Below are 20428 nucleotides of genomic sequence, written 5' to 3' on the forward strand. Positions count from 1 at the left end.
GGGGCTGGCCCCCCCACCCCCACCCCAGTCCTCCGAGGCCGGGAGCCTCCCCGGGCGGCGGCCACCCACCGCCTTCTTGGACTTCTTCTTGGTGGAGCGCGCCTTCTTGGCCTTCTCGACCACGGCGTAGAGCGCGAAGCAGAGCCGGGCCATGCGCGGCAGGTCGCAGATGCTGATGTCAAACTCCAGCCGCTGCTTCCACACGGGCTCGGAGCTCACGCTCACCTCCGCGCTGGACACCGTCTTGCACAGCGTCTCGTTGCCGTGGAAGAGCCCGGCCTGCACCACCAGCTGGGGGAGGCGCGTGTGCAGGTGAGGGGCCCCGCCTAGCCCCTGCCCCCCCCCCCGCCCCGTCCCGGGCTCCTCCCTCCCCATGTAAAGACCCCATCTCCTGTCCTCATTTTCACAGGGCTCTGAACCCCGCCTCCCCCGTGCAGAAAGGGGTCCAGCAGAGGGAAGGCCGGGGGGAGGGGAGGGCACCCTGGGCATGCGTGCGTCCCCTGCCTCCGTTTCCCCCTCGGCACTCAGGATTCTAAGGTCCCCTCTGGCTGGACCCTCCTGTGGCTCCCTTCTCCTCTGGGAGCCTTCTGGGGGTGGACAGGAATTTGCACCTGAACAGGCACTCGCTGGTCTCCCCTACCTGTCCATCCGCCTGCCCTGCCTTGCTTATAAATGACCCCAGGCCCCATGGACCCAGGTCCCCGTCCCAGCAACGAGACAGTGAGACCTGCAGCCCCAGGCTGCTCTGAGGAGGGCGGAGCCGGGGCCAGCAGGCGTGGGAACGTGTTTAAGGGTCGAGGCACCTGCAGCACCCCCGCCCGGGAGCTCCCCCAGCCCAGCTGCAGCTGCTCCTCCTCCGGACCTGGCCCCGCCCCCAACTGCCTCTGCGGCTCTGGGGTCCCTGCGCCGAGCCCAGCCCCGCAGCTCCACCAAAGCCCAGTACCCAGAACCCAGCCCGCCTGGGGTTTCTGCGAACGGCCACCCCCCCTTCCTGTTTTGAAGCAGCAGCTCTGGGTAGTGCGGTCAGGTGGCTGTCGTGTGTCCTCCCTCTTCCTCCGCCCCCACCCCCACCCCAGGCCACAGCCACCTTGTTTGTGCAAATAACAGGGCTCCCCCGCCCGACCCACAGCCCACGGCCCACAGGCCCTACCTTCATCCGCTCATCGGCATTCACCCTGCTGCCCTGGACCAGCTCGATGCAGAAGGGCTGCTCCAGCGACCACAGCGACACAGAGGAGGGCTGGGGGCACAGGGTCACAGCTCACGCCTCTGGCCGAAGGCAAGGCTCATGGGCGCGTGGGGGCAGGGTGAGAGGTCACAGGTGGCAGCGACGCTGGGGGACCTGGCCCCAAGGCTGCCCTGTACCAGAGTCACTGTGCAGGCACCCAGGGCCCCAGCACCCGGGCCCTGCAGAGGAGAAGGGCGCCCTGGGCCGACTGCACAGCATGCTGGCTTCTCGATGCACAGCCCCGTCCCCCACAGTGACCCACGGCCGGGGGAGGTGCCCACAGGGAGGCAGGGGTGGGCGCCACCTCACCTTCTTCATGGGAACGGGGGGCGGCTTGGTGCGAGGTTTCTGGACCTGAGGGGCGGGGCTGCTCTGCTCGTCCCGCATGGCCAGGATAGAGGAGGAGTGCACCATGGTCAGGTGCGGGGTGAGCCCGCTGTGCAGGCAGCTGCGGATGTACTGAGGTGGGGGGCAGAGTGAGCACCCCGTCCCAGCCACGCCCACACGGTCTCCCCCAGGCTGGCCGCTGACTAGCCCAGGCCGTGGTGACACAGTGCAGGGGGGTGTCATGGCTGCTGGGTTGTCCTGCCCCTCCTCCCTCCTGATACGCACCCATGAGGCCACCCCTGCAAGGGGGCGCGCTCTGGCTGGGGACCCCAAGGGCCTGGGTTGCCCTGTCCAGGAGGGGCCCAAAGACCAGCCCCGGTCAGGGCCTTGGGGAGGCCCCAGCGGAGGGCCCGGCAGGCCTCACCTGGAACTGGCAGAGGGCGTAGCTGCCGTACAGGTACTCGTGCCGCCCGTTCACCTGCAGCGTGTAGTCCTCTGGCTGTTCGGCCAGGGGCTGCCGGAACACCGTGGCCTTCTTCCGGAGGGCACAGGCCATCAGTGCCAGGGGCATGTCCTTGGTGGACACCTGGAAAGTGAAGCTCTCCTGCAGGGGAGGAGAGCGGGCGGCCTGTGGCCTTGAGGGCCCCCAGGTGGTTCTGGGGCTCCAGGGGCGGCCCCATCCCCTGAGCAGACGCCACACGAGGGCAGGGCCCCGGGTGTCCACTGTTGAAGGCACCGGCAGGTGTTTGTTCAACAGAGACTGGCCCACTGACCGACGCCGCCCATTGAGCTTGCCCTGGTGGCATGCATGGGCGCCTGGCAAAGCCCACCTGAGGCTCTGGAGGGCAGGGTGGCTCGTGATGACCGTGGAGTGTCGCGGGGAGGGCCCCCAGGGCTCACCTCACTGCCCTCGAACTTGACATTGACCAGCAGGGCCCGGTTGGGGGCGTGCAGGGCGCCGGCCCCCCAGCTGCGTGCCGAGGGCTCCAGCTGCAGGGGGAAGCTGTACTGCAGCCAGGCCTCCCAGCCCAGCTGCTGCCTGCGCACGGCCGCCTCCTCGCAGAACTGGCGCATCTTGGTGCGGAAGTCGTTGACCTCTGGGTCGCGCAGGGAGTCGAACTCATGGAGGCCTGAGGAGCGGGAGTGGCGGGGTCAGCGGGGGTCTGCGGGGTCAGCGGGGTCTGCCAGCCGCACGGGCAGGGTCGTTACCTTTGCCGATGAGCAGGCTGATCTGCGAGTTGATGAGCTTCTTCACGCGGTCGCCCTCGCGGGCCACCAGGCGCAGCACGGGCAGGAAGGGCTGCACGTCGCACAGCCGCCGCTGCTCGTCCTCCAGCTCCTGCGGCTCTGCCGTCTGGCTGACGCACGTGAACACGTAGGCCTCGGGGTCACTGAGCATGTGGAACAGTGGCTCGTACTGCGCGCGGTGCCACAGTACCTGCAGGGATGGTGGCCGTCAGCCCCGCTGGGCGTCGCCCGCACAGAAAGCCAAGGCAGGGCCCGGGAAGCAGCACCCACCAGGGCGCCCCGGGCCCTCATGCATGGAGAGCTGAGGCCGGGCAGTGGGTCCCATAGCCCCCACTCCAGAACACGGCGACCACCCTTACACCACCGGCAAGAGACAGGCAGACATGGCCGCCAGGCAATGCCCGCACCCCACTCTCTGTCCCATGCCCCACTCTCTGGGGTTCATCACCCTGACCTTTCAGGGTTGGTGACTAATTCAGAAAAGTGCCACTCATTGAGGACCAGACAGAGCTCTCCACGGCCATGTGCAGCCACGCCCCCACGACTGCCGGGGCAGGAGGCATCCTGGACCCCTGGCGGCGTCGGGGAGGGGCGGCGAGCAGCCCCACCCCCTGCTCATCACACAGCTGCATCGTGGGGAATGGCTGGTCCTGGTCTGTCCCTGGTCTGGGACACGGGACCCAGGGACTGCGTGGACCAGCGTGGGGGGGTCCTGGGGGGGATCACTAAATGTGGGAAGTCCTCGCGCTGTGGAGCAGCAGATCCAACTCTAGCCGTCACCAGCACGTTAACGAAGCGGTCCCGTGGCACAGGCACGCCTACTCACGCACACGGCACCTGCGGCAGCTGAGGAGTGAATCATTGTGCCAGATAACAGGTGGGCATCAAGTATTTACCAGGGGTCCCTGATGTAAGAAATAGAGGGCGGTGTTGGGGGCAGCGGTTATGGGATGCCCACCGTCCCTAGCAGAGCGCCCAGCTTTGAGTCCCTGCTCCACTTCCACTTCCCGCTTCTTTCCAATGCGCACCCTGGCGGCCGCGGCTCACGGCTCAAGCGGTTGGGCCCAGGTCAGCCACGTGGGAGACCTGGATTGAATTCTGGGCTCCTGGCTTCAGCCTGGCCCAGCCCTGGCTGTCCCAGGCATGTGGGGAGTGAAGCAGCGGATGGAAGGTCTCTCTTTGTGTGTGTGTCTCTCTCTCTGCCCTTCACATAGAAAAAAATAAATACAAAATAAAAAATACGAAGAAACTGAAGCCAAACGGAGGTGCGAGGTGAGATGACAAGTGACCATGTTTTGGGGTCCTGGGGCCGCCTCCGGCTGCGGCGTCCCTCGCCGCCTTCCTCTGCCTTTGCTTCCTTCTCCAGTGTGTGTCCTGCATTTGCTGTGCTCCCAGGTCCAGCTTGCGGGCTCCTGAGTTCCCAGCCCTGCCCCGGGAAGCCCCTCACTGTGGAAGTGGCCCCGAGGCAATCCCTCCTGACAGCGGCTGAGTCAAAACCAAACCCCGGAGCCTCACCGAGGAGGACGGCGGCCATGGCAACCACAGCCCTGAAGGCAAAAGATCTGGGAAAGCCTCCAGTGGCCGCGGCTCCCGACACGACGGCCCAATCCGGAACGGAATGCACGCCCAGCCTTGGAAGCAGCCCTGCGAAGCCGCTCTGCTATACTAACTAGTCGAGTGGTTAATAATCCGGTAACCTAGTGGAACAAACCTACGTTAAAGGGGGGGAAGCTGGGGCTGGCGTGGGGCGCCGTGGGTTAAGCCAGCACCTGGGACATAGGAGCACTGGCTCTGGTCCCCACCGCTCCACTTCTCATCCACGCCCCTCACGCTGCACCTGGGAAAGCAGCGGAAGATGGCCCAAGTGCTTAGGCTCCTGCCACCCACGTGGGAGACCTGGATGGAGCTCCAGGCTCCTGGTTTCAGTCTGGCCATCTGGGGAGTGAACCAGTGGACAGTAGTCCCGTCTCTCTCTCTCTCTCTCTCTCTCTCTCTCTCTCTCTCTCTCTCTGGAACTCTGCCTTTCAAATAAAAAAAAATAGATCTTAATTTTTTTAAAAGTAGTGGGGAGCTGGCTTCAGAATAGCAAGCGGCCGCTAACCGCAAGGTCTGGACACAGTTTGTGTCTCGCAGAATTTGCGTCTAAGAAACCAGCCTGTGTCCGCGCGTCTGTGTCCCTCGGGGCTCCAAGCTCAGAGGCTGTACCTGCTTGATGGTGCTGAGGTTGGCATTGCGGGACACAGGGAAGTTGAGGTAGATGCCCGTGGGCAGCAGGAAGTCCACCGCCACATTCTGATTCTCTTCCTTGGTCCAGAATTCCATGGGGCAGTCAACCCCAGGGGGCATTCTGCTCCGTCACTTCTCGGGCGCCCGCTGTTCTGCGAAGGAGGCAAAGGCAGACAGGAGATCACACATCTGGTTCCTGGACACCTGACACTCTCAGCCCCTCTGCCTCAGCCTGCCCCGGGTGGCTGGCGGCCCCTCGCCCCAGGCCCCCGTATGGGCTGAGCTGTGTGTCCTCCCAGGGGGGCAGCGTCTCGGTAGTGCCAAGAGACCCACACCAAGTCACTTCCCCCCAGGACACACACGCTGGCCACCCCATCACGGCTTCACAGCTGCCAGCAGGCACAGCGGGAGATGGCAGGTCTCTAATCACCCACCCCGGACCTGCCAAAGACCAAGGCTGCAGTTCTCTGAAACCTCTTTTCTCGTTTTTTAAAAAAGATGTATTTATTCATTTGAAAAGCAGAGTTAGAGGAAGAGACAGAGAGAGAGAGAGAGGGAGAGAGAGAGAGAGAGAGAGAGGGAGGGAGAGAGAGAGAGGTCTTCCATCTGCTGGTTCACTCCCCAGAAGGCTGCAACAGCCACGGCTGGGCTCAAGCACTTGGGCCATCTTCCCGCGCCTCCCCAGGCACCTCAGCAGGCAGCTGGGTCGGAAGCGGAGAAGTGGAGCACCAAATGGCCTAACAGTGGCTCAGGCACCCAGCAATGTCAAAATGTCGGAATCCCATGGAATCCCGGTCACACCCACCCCCGTGGGTAATGCAGCCTCGAAGGCTGCAGGGCTTTGAGTAATCTGCCTGCCTCCGCCCCAGCCCCGGCTGCCACCACGGGGAATGCAGCTGTTTACAATGTCCGTGCAGGGGCCGGCGCTGGGGCGTGGTAGGCTAAGCCTCTACCTGTGGCTCCCAGCATCCCATATGGATGCCAGTTCTAGTCCCAGCTGCTCCTCTTCCAATCCAGCTCTCTGCTATGGCCTGGGAAAGCAGTGGAAGGTGGCCCAAGCATTTGGGCCCCTGCACCTGCGTTGGAGATCCAGAGGAGGCTCCTGGCTCTTGGCTTTGGATCAACTCAGCTCTGGCTGTTCCAGCCATTTGGGGAGTGAAGCAGCAGATGGAAGACTCTCTCTCTGTCCCTCTCTCTCCCTCTGTCTGTAACTCAGCCTGCCAAATACATAAATAAATAATTTCTTAAAGATTTATTTATTTATTTGAAAGTCATAGTTACACAGAGAGAGGAGAGGCAGAGAGAGAGAGAGAGAGAGAGAGATCTTCCATCCACTGGTTCACTCCCCAGATGGCCACAACAGCCAGAGCTGCACCAATCTGAAGCCAGGAGCCAGGAGCTTCTTCCAGGTCTCCCACGTGGGTGCAGGGGCCCAAGGACCTGGACCATCTTCCACTTCTCTCCCAGGCCATAGCAGAGAGCTGGATAGGAAATGGAGCAGCCAGGTCTTGAACCAGTGCAAATATGGGATGCTGGCGCTTCAGGCCAGGGTGTTAACCCGCTGAGCCACAGCGCCAGTCTCTTAAATCTTAAAAAAGAAAAAAAAAAAAAAAAGAGCATCCGTACGCATTTTCACGCATTCCCTCGGCCACTGTGCAGCCACAAACACTTCCTGACACCTCTGCTGCTCTCAGACTTTGCACCTAGTGAGTCCTGGCAGTGCTGAGGTTTGCCTGAGGCTGGACACGCCCATTTGCACGCCCCCGTGGGAGTTCTCTTCGTGGAGAAACCTCCTATTAGAATTGGCGTTACTACAAACACTGCTGCAACGGACAGCTGGCCCACACCTCCCACTGTGCTCACAATGAACGCTGTTCACGAGGAACACCATGAGCCACGGAGCTGTGACAAGACAAAAAGTTCACGGAAATGCATCTTGGGGAAAACCATGCATTTTGCACCCAAAGAAACTTATTCCACTTTCCATGAACCTTTCGAAGTCTCCCTGTATCTTGTTGAACTCAATATATCCCCCAAAATGGTCTGATCAACATTTAATCCGTATAGAAAACTTACTAATGAGTTTTTTAAAAGATTTATTCCATTTATTCAAAAGTCAGAGTTACAGAGAGAGAGAGGAGAGAGAGAGAGAGAGATCTTCCATCTGCTGATTCACTCCCCAATTGGCTGCAATGGCCAAGGCTGGGCCAGGTCTAGGCCAGGCTGAAGTCAGGAGCCAGGACCTTCCTCCTGGTCTCCCATATGGGTACAGGGGCTGAAGGACCCGAGCCATCTTCTGCTGCTTTCCCAGGCACGTTAGCAGGGAGCTGGACAGGAAGTGGAGCAGCCAGGACTCAAACTGGTGCCCATGTGGGATGCCAGCACTGGAGGTGGTGGCTTAACCTGCTACGCCACAGCACCTGCCCCACGAATGAGATATTTTGCATTCCTGTTGTTGGTACGCAGCCTTTGGAATCTGGCGTGTATGTTACACTCAGGGTGCACGGCAACGTCATTTCTCGATTGGCTTCAGAAACACCTGGCCTGCATGCAGACGTCATACAATCTGCAGGTGAGAGGCGGCTGCGCAGACTCAGCTTGCCCTAAACACACTAGAAACTTTTTCAATAAATGAGTCACGGATCAATTGTAAAATGTGAGTGACCGCACACTGAAGGCTCGGAAAAGCCACTCCTCAGTGACACCATGCGCACCTCAAGGGCCATAACCTGTGACAGCTACAGCCGTGGCACCGACCCTACTGTCATCCGAGTGACCCCAGAGCATCAGTACCACCGGCCCAGCACGAGACTGGCCCTCGTTTCTTCTTCTTCTTCTTTTTTAAAGATTTATTTATTTATTTATTTGAAAGGCAGAGAGTTACAGAGAGGCAGAGAGAGAGAGAGGTCTTCCATCTGCTGGTTCACTCCCCAGATAGCCACAATGGCTGGAGCTGCGCCAATCCGAAGCCAGGAGCCAGGAGCGTCTTCCAGGTCTCCCACGCGGGTGCAGGGGCCCAAGGACTTGGGCCATCTTCTACTGCTTTCCCAGGCCATAGCAGAGAGCTGGATTGGAAGAGGAGCAGCCAGGACTCGAACCGGCGTCCATATGGGGTGCCAGCACTGCAGGCGGCAGCTTTACCGGCTATACCACAGTGCCAGCCCCAAGGTACTCATTTCTGCCAATCGGATGAGTAGAAATGCCTGTAGGCTTTGTGTGTTTTCCCGGCGGCTGGGGGCGCTAATTACTGGGTTCTTATTGGTTTGTTATGTTTCTTTATATATTCTAGATTCCATTCCTTTGCCAATTAAACAAGTTGGAAATATCTACTAGTCTGAGTCATTTTTGCACTGTTTAAGCTATCTTTTGGGGGAGCAGGAGCTTTCAATATTGATGTAGTCAACTTTGTCAATCTTTTAAGTTTTTTTAAATACTTCCCTGTCCACCCTAGGTTATTTTCTCCTAGATTTAAAATGAGTTCTGAGAATTGTTGAAAGGCAGGGTGCGTGTTATTTTGCAGGTCGCTGCTTGGGGTCTGCACCACACCCCATGGTTCAAGTCTCAGCTGCTCTGCTTCTGATCCAGCTCCCTGCTAATGCACCTGGAAGCAGCAGGGAGGGCCCGAGTGCTGGGGCCCCTGTACCCATACGGGAGACCCAGATGGAGTTTCTGGCTCCTGGCTCTGGCCCGGCCCAGCTATCGCAGGCACTGGGGGAGTGCACCAGCAGATGGAAGGCCTCCCTCTTTCTGTCATTCTGAGTTTCAGATAAATAAATCTTGAAAACATGACAGAGTCAGGCCTTCCCCTCAGTGGGCGCAGAGGCTGCTGGGAGCAGCAGGAGCCACGCTTCTCCCGGAGGAGCCAGGCCACCACTACTGGCCGCCACTTCCTGCTGGCAAAACCACATCCACTTCAGGTTCCTCTTCCTGAGCATGGCCAGGCCAAAGCCTTCCGTGTCCTGTTTTTGTTTTTTCCCCCTTAAGATTTGTTTATTTATTTGAAAGGTGGAGTCACACGGAGAGGGAGAGAGAGGTTTCCAGCTGCTGGCTCACTCCCCGAGCTGGGAAGCAGAGCAGCCAGGACTCAAACCAGCACTCTGACGTGGGGTGCTGGGAAAAGCCTTCCTTTTGATTCAAAACTTGGGGGACAGTCAGGAATCCTGGAGAATCGGTTTACGATGCTAATCACACTGCGGGGGCCAGCGCCGTGGTGCAGTGGGTAAAGCCGCTGCTTGCAGTGTCAGCATCCCATATGGGCGCCTGTTTGAGTCCCGGCTGCTCCACTTCCGATCCAGCTCTCTGCTGTAGCCTGGGAAAGCAGTAGAAGGTGGCCCAAGTGCTTCGGCCGCTACACCCACGTGGGAGACCTGGAAGAAGCTCCTGGCTCCTGGCTTCAGATTGGTGCAGCTCTGGCTGTTGTGGCCATCTGGGGAGTGAACCAGTGGATGGAAGACCTCTCTCTCTCTGCCTCTGTCTCTCTGCCTTTCAAATAAATAAATAAATCTTTAAAAAAATTAGTTTGGCTAAACTCCGAAGTCAGCAGTTGCGTTTGGCCACCAACTCAAGGCAAGCTCACCAGGCAGTGCTAACCAAGGGCCTGGCTCCTCTGCCTCCTCTTTTTTATTCATTTTTTAAAGATTTATTTATTTTATTTGAAAGGAAGAGTTAGAGAGAGACAGTGACAGAGAGGCAGAGAACTCTTCCATCTACTGGTTCACTCCCTAAATGGTTGCAATGGCCAGGGGCTGGGCCAGGCTGAAGCCAGGAGCCAGGAGCTTCATCCAGTTCTCCTACATGGGTAGCAGAGACTCAAGCACTTGGGCCATCCTCCGTTGCCTTCCCAGGCCATTAGCAGGAGCTGGATCAGAAGAGGGGCTGCTGGGATTGGAACCGGCGCCCATATGAGATGCTGGCATCGCAGGCAGTGGCTCTATCCACTGTGCCACAGCGCTGCCCGTTCCCCCTTCTTTCTACTGACGACTCTGATTGGCTTCATTTTCCGTCCTAGAACTGGCAGCATTTCGTTCCACAAAACAGAGCAAACGTCCCTACAAGGCTCTTCCCAGAGTCGCCTGCCTCTACGAGCCGAGCCTGGTCCTGTGGGCCACCTGCACCGGGCCACTCTGGGCTGGACGGTGGCGCCGTCAGGCCCCAGGGGCTTCTCCTGTTCAGGCCAAGCACTGCTGGTGCTGCTGGCTGCTCTCCCTACCCCAGTTTTCAGATCCTTTGGCCAGAGTTTGGAACTCTGAACCAACAAGATGCTCAGATGATGCGACAGGTCTAGCCACAGAATGTTCTCTGACTGTTCTCCAGGCCCCTCTGTGCTTGCCCCAGCACTGAGCTCACCTGCCGCCCTCTCGCCAGGTGTTCTGTATGGCAAGCCCAGGGCTGCTCTCCTGTCCAAGGAGCCGTTTTCTGAATCTGACCGTGTGGACATAATTGGCACCCAAGTATTTTCAGATTGAGGTTTTGTGCCATCACTCATCTGAGATATGCTGATTCCACTGGTATTTATGGAGCCTGAGTAACAGCCAGGAGCTGTGTGATGTGTGGGGAATGAGACCAAGTGAGGGGCTGGCGGCCAGCAGGGGACACAGATCTGTAGGTGCACAGGTAGGAGGCTGGGGGGACCACGCCCAGAGCATGCAGTGAGCCCAGTGATGTTGCAATGGAGGACAGAGCCTGGCATGGGCCTCTGATGAGGACACAGGAACCAGTCATGGCCACAGCACCCCATGGGACAGCAGCAAGAGCTGGGAGGGGAAGGGGCAGCATAGTCCAGAACTGACCCCTGTGGGCCACAGCAGAGGTGTGGGATGAGTGGGGCAGGTGGAAGAGGTCAGCAAAGGGCCTTTTTTTTTTAAGATTATTTATTTATTTATTTGAAAGGCAGAGTTATAGGGGAGGGAGAGAAAAGGAGAGAAAGAAAGAGAGGAGAGGGAGAGAGACAGAGACAGAGAGATAGAGATATTCCAACTCACTCCCAAACGGGTGCAACAGCCAGGGCTGGACCAGACTGAAGCCAGGAGCCTGGAGCTCCATCTGGTGCCCCACATGGGTGGCAGCAGCCAAGCACTTGGGCCATCTTCTGCTGCCTTCCCAGGCTCGTTAGCAGGGAGCCGCATAAGGTGTAGAGCAGCCGGGACTCAAACAGGAGCCCATACGGAATGTCAGTGTTGCAGGCCATGGCTTCACCCACTGCACCACAATGCTGGCCCCCAATATACTGATGTTTTTCAACTTTTAACGTACTCTATAAAATGAACTTGTGTCTCCTGCACACACACACGCGCGCGCGCACACACACTCACGCACATATCCCTCCATCTTCCCGATATTGCTATGTGATCATTTTCTTAAATCATTCTTTAGTGCTTACATTATTACGACTATGTAAATATTCAAAGCTGAGCCACAGTGTACTATGATTTGCTTTTTTTTATATAATTTTTTTTGACAGGCAGACTGGACAGTGAGAGAGAGAGAGAGAGACAGAGAGAAAAGTCTTCCTTTTCCGTTGGTTCACCCCTCAATGGCGGATGCGGCTGGTGTGCTGCGGCCAGTGCACCGCGCTGATCCAAAGCCAGGAGCCAGGTGCTTCTCCTGGTCTCCCATGGGGTGCAGGGCCCAAGCACCTGGGCCATCCTCCACTGCCTTCCCGGGCCACAGCAGAGAGCTGGCCTGGAAGAGGGGCAACCGGGACAGAAGCCGGCGCCCCGACCAGGACTAGAACCCGGTGTGCCGGCGCCGCTAGGTGGAGGATTAGCCTAGTGAGCCATGGCGCCAGCTCTGATTTGCTTTTACCGTTCAACTTTTTGTTTTTCCTGTAGTCGATAGTTGCCTAAGTTTTTATTTCCTTTGTTTTCTGTGTATGAGTCACCATCTCTACTTCAAACTCCCCAAGAGAACCACACAACTCCTCATAATTCAGCAGACAGCTAATGTATCAACTCCATCCATTTCCTTACAGATGTCCTTCTTAGCTGACTTGCCTGAATTGGACTGGTTGCTCTGTAGACTGCACACCTGTAGTATTGTTGGATCTTCTCTTCATTGTGATGGGATTCCCTTCACTACTCCCTCAGCCAGTCAGAGCCCTTGGCTACAAGTAGAGAAGCTAGGGCCAGCACTGAGGCTCACTTGGTAAATCCTCTGCCTGCGGCACCGGCATCCTATATGGGTGCTGGGTTCTAGTCCCGGTTGCTCCTCTTCCAGTCCAGCTCTCTGCTGTAGCCCAAGAAGGCAGTGGAGGATGGCCCAGGTTCGTGGGCCCTGCACCCGCGTGGGAGACCAGGAGGAAGCACCTGGCTCCTGGGTTTGGATCAGCGTAGCTCCAGCCGCAGCGGCCATTTGAGGGGGGTGAACCAATGGAAGGAAGACCTTTCTCTCTGTCTCTCTCTCACTCTCTAACTCTATCTGTCAAATAAATAAAAAAAAATTTTTTTTTAAAGTAACAAGTAGAGAAGCTGAGTCTCCCTGGGTCAGCAGGGAGGGGACCACACGTCACCTGACATGTTTTGTCAACTGGGAGACTTTTCAAAGCTCAGCGAGAGTTTGAGGAAGAATTAGCAACTAGTACACTGAAAACAGAGCAAATACAAAGATGAGGGAGTTGTTTTTACTTAAAAATTATTTTAATTTTATTTGGAAGGTAAATAAACAGAGAGGCAGGCAGACAGACAAAAGCCTTCCATATGCTAATTCACTCTCCAAATGCCAGCCTGCAGCCAGGAGCCCAGTACTCAGTCTGGGTCCCCACATGGGGGGCCGGACCCAACTACTTGGCCTGGGTCCTGCTGCTCCCAAGGTTGTGCGACAGCAGGGCCTGGAATCAGAGGTGGAGCCGGGGCTTGAACCCTGGGACTGACACGGACACAGGCATCCTAAGCAGCAGCTCAGCCACTCTGCCAAAGCCCACTCCAAGATGAGGTCATTTTTAACCTCAGAAAAAACAAACAACTGAACAAGAAAAAAAATATAATTCTCTACTATGTGGACACCACAATGCAGAAGCAGGTCTGACGACAAAACTGCTACGACCACTGACCCCAGGGGCCAGTTTATGCCCTGCACCTTCTACGCCAGCGACTCCACCTGGCTGCCAGCACCACGGCCATGCACAGAGCGTCCCCCTTCCTCCTCGAGTCTCAGACGTGGCCTCAGGATCAGACAGCGATGGAAATTCTAGACCCACAGTGAGACACGCTCCGGACAGCAGCCTACAGCCTGGGCACTGGGCCGGCACCCCCAGGCTCTACAGTGCTATCTGCTTCTTGGCCTCCAGGGGTGCACAGCTGGCCGCTTGCTTGCACCTCTGCACATTCGGTTCTTCCTGCACGTGGGGTGCACGGTGCAGAGGCTGCTAAGGACGTGGCACTGGGTAAGACCAAGAGAATTCCTTCAAGGCTTTTTGTTCTACTTTCTGGAAATTCTTTTTTTTTTTTTTTTTTTTTTTTGACAGGCAGAGTGGACTGTGAGAGAGAGACAGAGAGAAAGGTCTTCCTTTGCCGTTGGTTCACCCTCCAATGGCCGCCGCGGCCGGTGCGCTGCGGCCGGCGCACCACGCTGAGCCGATGGCAGGAGCCAGGAGCCAGGTGCTTTTCCTGGTCTCCCATGGGGTGCAGGGCCCAAGCACCTGGGCCATCCTCCACTGCACTCCCTGGCCACAGCAGAGGGCTGGCCTGGAAGAGGGGCCACCGGGACAGAATCCGGCGCCCCGACCGGGACTAGAACCCGGTGTGCCGGCGCCGCTAGGCGGAGGATTAGCCTAGTGAGCCGCGGCGCCAGCCTGGAAATTCTTTTCCCCTTCTAATTCCTCTGTTGAAATGTTCACTTTTGCAATCACGGCTGTGATATCTAAGAGCTGGAAGGCGTTTAGCCTGGCGGTTCCGATGCCTGCGTTCTGGAGTGGGTGTTGGGTACGTGTTAAGACGCCACTCGGACACCTGTATCCCACACTGGTTTGGGCCCCGGCTCCTCTGCTTCTGTCCCAGCTGCCTGCTGATACAGGAGGCCGTGGGTGATGGCTCGGCATGTGGGGCCCTGCTACCCACATGGGAGGCCCCGACAGAGCTCTGTGCTCCTGGCTTCAGCCTGGCCCAGCCCTGGCCGTTGCAAGCATTTGAGGAGTAGTGACCCCGCAGACTGAGGCTGTCTTGGTTGGTCTGTCTCTCTCTTTCTGATTCTGCTGTTTAAATAAAGTGAAAATCAATAAACAATTTTAAAAATATGCTCACATCCCATATCGGAGCACCTGAGTACCTGGGTTGGACTCCCAGCTCCCACACCTGACTCCAGTGCCAGCGCCAGCCCAGCCCCGGCCACTGTGGGCATTTGGGGAGTGAACCAGCAGATGGGGAGCCCTCTCTCTCTCTCTCTCTCTCCTCTCTCCCCTCTATACCTCTCAGGAGGCAGGACTTTGGCACAGCAGTCAAGAGCTTACTGCTTTTTTTTTTTTTTTTTTTGACAGGCAGAGTGGACAGTGAGAGAGAGAGACAGAGAGAGAAAGGTCTTCCTTTGCCGTTGGTTCACCCTCCAATGGCCGCCGCTGCAGCCGGCGTACCACGCTGATCCGTTGGCAGGAGCCAGGAGCCAGGTGCTTTTCCTGGTCTCCCATGGGGTGCAGGGCCCAAGCACCTGGGCCATCCTCCACTGCACTCCCTGGCCACAGCAGAGGGCTGGCCTGGAAGAGGGGCAACCAGGACAGAATCCGGCGCCCCAACCGGGACTAGAACCCGGTGTGCCGGCGCCGCAAGGTGGAGGATTAGCCTATTGAGCCACGGCGCCGGCTCAAGAGCTTACTGCTTTGTCAGTGAGCTTTGATAACCACCACCACCACGGTGATCACTTCTGAATTCTTTCGTTTTTTTGGCCTGGGTCTGTCTTTCACTCCCGACGGCCTCATTCTCAGCGGGACCATCAAGTTCAAGAGACACAACCTGCTCGTGCACAGGAAGTTCCACTGGACGCTTGGAGGGAACAAAGCGTCAAGCTCCTGTCAGAAGCCCAGAGCCACTCTTCCCTCGAGGCCGGTTTCCCCAGAGGGAAGTCCTTCAAGGCTGTGCCTGGAGGCTGAGTTTCGGCCAGGATGCAAAGTTTGAGGACGGGACAGGCCCTGCTGTTCTTTGTAAACATTTTATCCAGGGACAGGAGCTGTGGCATAGTGAGTTAAACTACCACTTGGGACGGTCACATCCCATATTGGAGTCCTGGTGACTCCGTTTCTGATCCAGCTCCCTGCTAACGCACCTGGGAGGTCAGCAGATGGCCCAAGTGCCTGGGCCCCTGCCACTCACGTGGGAGACCTGGGTGGAGCTCCCGGCTCCTGGCTTCCGCCTGGCCCAGCCCTGGCTGTTGCAGCCGTTTGGGGAGTGAACCAGCGGGAAGAAGATACGTCTGTCTCCCTCTCTGTCACTCTGCCTTCCAATTAAACAAGCAAATCCTTAAAATCTGTATTTTGAGTATTTGACAGGTAGGGGTTGGATGGGGGGGAGAGCTCCTATGGACACTTTCACTCCCCAGATGCCTGTAACAGCCAGCACTGGGCCAGGCTGCAGCTGGGAGCGGGGAGTCAGTCCAGGTCCCCCGCGTGGGTGCCGGGGACCCAGCTACTGGAGCCACCACCTCTTCCTCCCAGGGGCTGCATTAGCAGGACGCTGGAGTCAAGAGCTGGAGAGGAAACTGGAACCCAGGCGCTCCAACACGGGGTGCAGGTGTCCGAACCAGCGTCTTAACCCTGGGCCAGCCGTGCGTCCACCCCCACGGTGGAGTCTGCAAACTCTCCCTTAGTCTTCCTGTTCTCCCTCCCTGGGCCTGAGGCCGCAACACCGCCTCCAGGAAGTCTGCCATCTTCCTCCAGGTGGGCTGAAGCAGAGTCTGTTGCTCTCACACAAACTTCCACCCACTCTTCCTGCTCCCGGCCCTCCCGGCCCCATCTTGGGAACTCTCCAGAACCCCCCTCCGGAGCCCCCGCAGCCCAGGACCCTCGAAGTTCTCTGCTCAGCTCCCCTCTCCCCTCGCTGCATGGATGGTCCAAGTGTTTGCTCTCAGCGCCCTGCTCTATCCTCTACTTTTCCGCTCTCTTACGGATTTATGTTTCCAATTCTTCATTTTCCTTTAAAGATGCATTTGTTCACGTGAAAGGCAGAGCCGCAGGGAGGAGAGACAGAGTCACAAGCAGCAAAGACAGACGTCTGGCAGAGTTGGGAGGACGCCTGGCTGAGGCTGGGGAGAGCCTGTGAGGATGACCCCGCCCCCTCCCCAGCCCCTCTCCGCCTGCGCAGACAGCACACCATGCACCCAGAGCGTGCAAGGGTCGGCGCCAGGCCCCCAGAGTGGGCCACGTGGCCAGGGCCCTGCCAGTCAGTCTCCCTCCGTGTCTTTATCTGCACAGTGACAGAGCAAGCCAGCGTCCCAGGTGCTGGCCAGCGCACCTGTCACAGGTGCAGGGACTGTCCCCCCCCCCCCACACACACACCCCAGAACTCACAGAAACCTCCCAGTGGAAAGTGTCTCTTCTCTCCCAGACAGGCCGCCCGGGCCTACAGCAGCCAGATGCCAAAGGTCACGGCTTGTGAGTGGGTGCCGGGTTCCTGGGGCCAAGCGGCAGCCCCCCACCCCTCCCGGAAGCCCAGGTCTGGCTCGCCTCGCCCGCCCCTCCCTCTGAGTGCAAATTTGGGTCAGTCTCTTCCTCTGGGCACACTCGTCCTACATCCAGGTCCTGCTCTGGCTCAGTCGGGAGGGCGGGTCTGGTGGGAATTCTTAGTCTCTCCACAAAGCATCTCCGCCCCCCCCCCCCCAACACCTGGCCCCTTCCCTCAACCTACCTCTCCGGGATGGTGCAAGGAAGACCCCCAGCAAAGGCCCCTCTGCCTGGCGGGTGAGGGGAGCTCCACGGCCAGCGAGGCTCATCCCGCCCTCATCCGACTCTGAGCTCCTTGTCTGTCGGAAAGAAAAGGAAAGAAAGCCGGTTGACAATGAGGACTCTGAAACCTCTGGACGGGCCCTCCGCCAGGGCACCAATGCCACCTGCAGCTCCCTTCTGGCGGTGGGGGGGGGGGGCACTGAAGCCAATCCCAGGAGCCCCTGCAGCGCCTGAGCAGCGATGCACGCAGGGAGGGCTCAGCCCCCTTCTGGAGCCGTTTGTTGATTTTGAAAGCAAACTAGATGCTGAGCCGAGCCTGGGCGCGAGTTCCCTTCCCCAGTGGCTAAGGCAGTTCTCGAACTTGAGTCTTGCTTTCCCAACCAGGCCTGTTTCCAGGCCCAGGTGGAGAGGTGAATTCCTTGCTGTAGGTTGCAGGGGAGGGAAGGGGCTGCCTCCTCCCTGTGCCTCTGGTGGCTCCTGGAACTGAGCGGACCCCACAGAGAGCACCAGCGGAGGGGGGGGCTCCCTTCTCCCAGCCCCAGGCAAGGCTTCCTGGAGGGGGCACTCAATCTGGAACCCACTAGGTGGGCTGGGGAGGGAAACAGCAGAGGGAGCGGCGGGGCACTGGAAGAGGTATGCATTCCAGGAACCCATCTCCCAGGGACCGAGCTGGCGTCCACCTGGCTGCCGGCCCAAACCCTGGAAGGAGGCAGGAGCCCAGGGCTGCAGGGGTGGGGGTGGGGGGAGTAGTCTATTCCCAGCAGCCAGGGGTCTTCCGAGGGCAGACAGTCACTCCCACTGCTGGCCACACTGCTGGCGCCGAGGTCACTATCAGCAGTCAAAGGAGACAGGACCGCAGGGAAAGCGGTCTCAAAACAGGAGGGACAAAGCAAGAGGCGTGGGGCAGCACAGCAGCCCAGAGACCAGGGGCCCACGGGGAACCCGCCCGCAGAATTCAGGTCAGGAGCCAGGGAGCCAGGACGGGGCTCCCCAGGGGCGCCCAGGAGCAGGTGCCTGCTCGGGAGGAAGCTGACAGGGCCTCCGGGTTCAAGGGCAAGGCCGAGGGTGCCCCAGCGAGGGCGGCTGCCCAGACACCCAGCGTCCCCGCCCCTGCTGCACGCACAAAAGGATGCCCCCAGGTGGGGCAGGAGGCGACGTCGCGCGGTCGGTACCGGGAATCACAGCGCTCCCGCCGCCCCCAGCCCCACGCCCTACACCCCCGACCGCCTAGATCGACCCTGCCCACCCGGTCCCGGTGGACAAAGCCCGGCGCGGGACGGGACGTCCGGGGGGGGGGGCGGGGGGGTGACGGACACTGGGACCCCGCAGACGCCCGCACAGGTGGGCTCCGTACCGGGTGCCGGGGGCGGGGCGCGGTCTCCCTGGAGACGGTTGCCCAGGGGACACGGCAGGCGGTTCTCGGAGTGACAGGAGGGCGCGGGCCTGCGGGCGGCGGCGCGGAGCCCACCCGGGCCCGAGGGCAGGCGCGCCGGAGTGCGGGCGACCCGGGCATCCGCGCAGGGGCGCGGCCCGGGGCGGGGCCGGGACGCCGGGCGGCGCGGGTGGGCCCGGGGGGCGGGGCGCCGTCCGGGGGCGGGGCGTCCCGGGGCCGGGGCGGGGTCAGGGGGAGGGGATGAGGAGGACCGGCCGCGCGGCGCGGGCACCATCGGCAAATTCTCGCACGCTCGGCCAGGCGAAGCGCCAGAGCTCTAACGGCCGCAGGGCGCGATGGAGACACGGCACCTGCTCCGCGACCCCCGCGGCCGCCGGGCGCACGCTGGCCTCCACTCGGGCCTCATCCCACCGCCGGCCGGTGGTCGGTGCTGTCGGCACCGTGAGCGAGCGCTGACCGTCCGCGCAGCCGGCTGTGGGTCTTCCCAACCGAGGCTCCTTTTACAGTCGGACTTGGAAAATAACTGGGTTTCCCAGGCCCGTCAGGAGCGCGTCCGTGGCTGACCGCGAGCTGCGTGCGCGCGGCGCGGTCCGCAGGCATGACGCGGTGGTCCCCCGCACACTGGCGCGGGGACTCCGTTTTCTGCAGCCTTCCATGCTGCGGGTCAAGGGTTGTTCTCCCTGGGGTCCTCAACGAGGAGCCGGTGCTCCCGTCCCGCTCGCGCCCTCTGCAGACCCACACGCCGGCCAGTCTCCAGCTCGCGCCGTTGGCACCCGGGGCCGGTTTGGGCTGGCACGGAGCCTGGCCCTTTGGGCTCTGCTAGGGCCCATGTCGCCTCAGGTCGTTCTTTGGGGCCCACGGCCAGAGGGGGCTGGGGATGTGAGGACCAGTCAGCGTGTCCCTAGGATGGAGGACCCTCTTGGGTAAGATCCACTCTCTCGGATAAGCAGAAGAGTTCCAGCCCTCTCGGCTAACCTGCCCCTCCCCTCCCCAACCATGGGGGCTTCTTCCCCACCAGCCAGGTCCTGCCATGGCCCCCAGTTTGGAGGCCTGTTTTCTCCAGCATGGGCCCCTGAGCCAAAGTCAAGTTCGAGGACAAGGGCCCAGTTAGCAATGGAACCCAGTGACCTGGCCTGGGGCTGCACGTGGGGGTGTCTCTCTGGAAGGCAGGTGAAGAAACAACAGGAGAGCAGAGGCCAGAGAGCCACAGCAGAAAGCAGCCTCCTGGCTCCTTGGTGCCGGCTCTCTGCTGTGAAAGACCATGGGTTGTGGTCTTGAGCTCTCCCTCCCATCTCTTGCCCTGGGGTAAAGCAATGGCTGTGTTGCAAAGACACTGGAGCAGCAGCCCTGGGAAGACGCTCCCAGGAGAGGGGCTGAGAGCCTGCGAGCTGCTGAGGCCTGCCCACAGGGCAACAGCTCTAGCCCCAGACACCTGCAGCCCAGGAGGGACCCTGCGCCAGAACCCCCCAGCCATGATGTTCAGAAACTGGGAGATGAGACATGTTTGCTGTGTAAGCTGCCACATTTTCGGGTAATTTGTTACACAGCAGTAAGTAACTAATGAGATAGTAATAGCATCAAAAAGTACCCGGAAGGGGCTGGCCCTGCGGAACAACCGGTTACAGCCGGTTTGCCACGGCCCACAACACTGGCATCCCATATTGGATTCAAGTCTAAGCTGATCCCTTTCCAATTCAGCTCCCTGTTAATGCACCTGGGAAAGCAGCAGAAGGTGGTCCAAGTGCTTGGGCCCTGCACCCACGTGGGAGACCTGGATGGGGCTCTGGGTTCCTGGTTTCAGTCTGCCCAGCCTGGCTGTTGCAGCCATTCGAGGAGGGAACCAGCTCGTGGGAGATCTCTCCCTCTCTCTCCCTCCCTCTCTGTGTTGCTCTGCCTTTCAAAAGCAAACCAGTCTCTCTCTTTAAAATTTACTTATTTATTTGAAAGAGTTACACAGAGGAAAAAAAAAACACAGAGAGAGAGAGAGAGAGATGAATCTTCCATCCACTGGTTCACTCCCCACATGGCCACAATAGCCAGGGCTGGGCCTGGCCAAAGCCAGGAGCCAGGAGCCTCTTCCATGTCTCCCTTTGGGGGCAGGGCCCAGACACTTGGGCCATCCTCTGCTGCATCAGAAGTGGAG

At 59.4% G+C, this 20428-nt stretch overlaps 1 protein-coding gene across 3 annotated transcripts in view; it reads right to left on the reverse strand.

Annotated features, from left to right (window-relative positions):
* The window catches only part of PIK3CD (phosphatidylinositol-4,5-bisphosphate 3-kinase catalytic subunit delta), a 40470-nt gene that overhangs the window by 7158 nt on the left and 12884 nt on the right, over window positions 1–20428 (reverse strand). For 2 of the 3 annotated variants that reach the window (XM_051858096.3, XM_051858092.3), the window contains exons 2-9: window positions 16855–16969; window positions 5009–5181; window positions 2765–2993; window positions 2456–2685; window positions 1980–2159; window positions 1538–1687; window positions 1151–1240; window positions 70–291 (exon numbers count right to left, since the gene is read on the reverse strand). In XM_051858096.3, the coding sequence (XP_051714056.1) occupies window positions 70–291; window positions 1151–1240; window positions 1538–1687; window positions 1980–2159; window positions 2456–2685; window positions 2765–2993; window positions 5009–5149 (1242 nt within the window). In that variant the 5' untranslated portion in view covers window positions 5150–5181; window positions 16855–16969. Of the gene's footprint in view, window positions 1–69; window positions 292–1150; window positions 1241–1537; window positions 1688–1979; window positions 2160–2455; window positions 2686–2764; window positions 2994–5008; window positions 5182–16854; window positions 16970–18246; window positions 18383–20428 lie in introns of those variants that run through there. The other variant, XM_051858093.3, reaches the window with a different exon arrangement.

The sequence above is a fragment of the Oryctolagus cuniculus genome, chromosome 7 (genome assembly GCF_051225735.1).
Source record: "Oryctolagus cuniculus isolate XC-2025 breed Fujian yellow rabbit chromosome 7, ASM5122573v1, whole genome shotgun sequence".
Lineage (NCBI taxonomy): Eukaryota > Metazoa > Chordata > Mammalia > Lagomorpha > Leporidae > Oryctolagus > Oryctolagus cuniculus.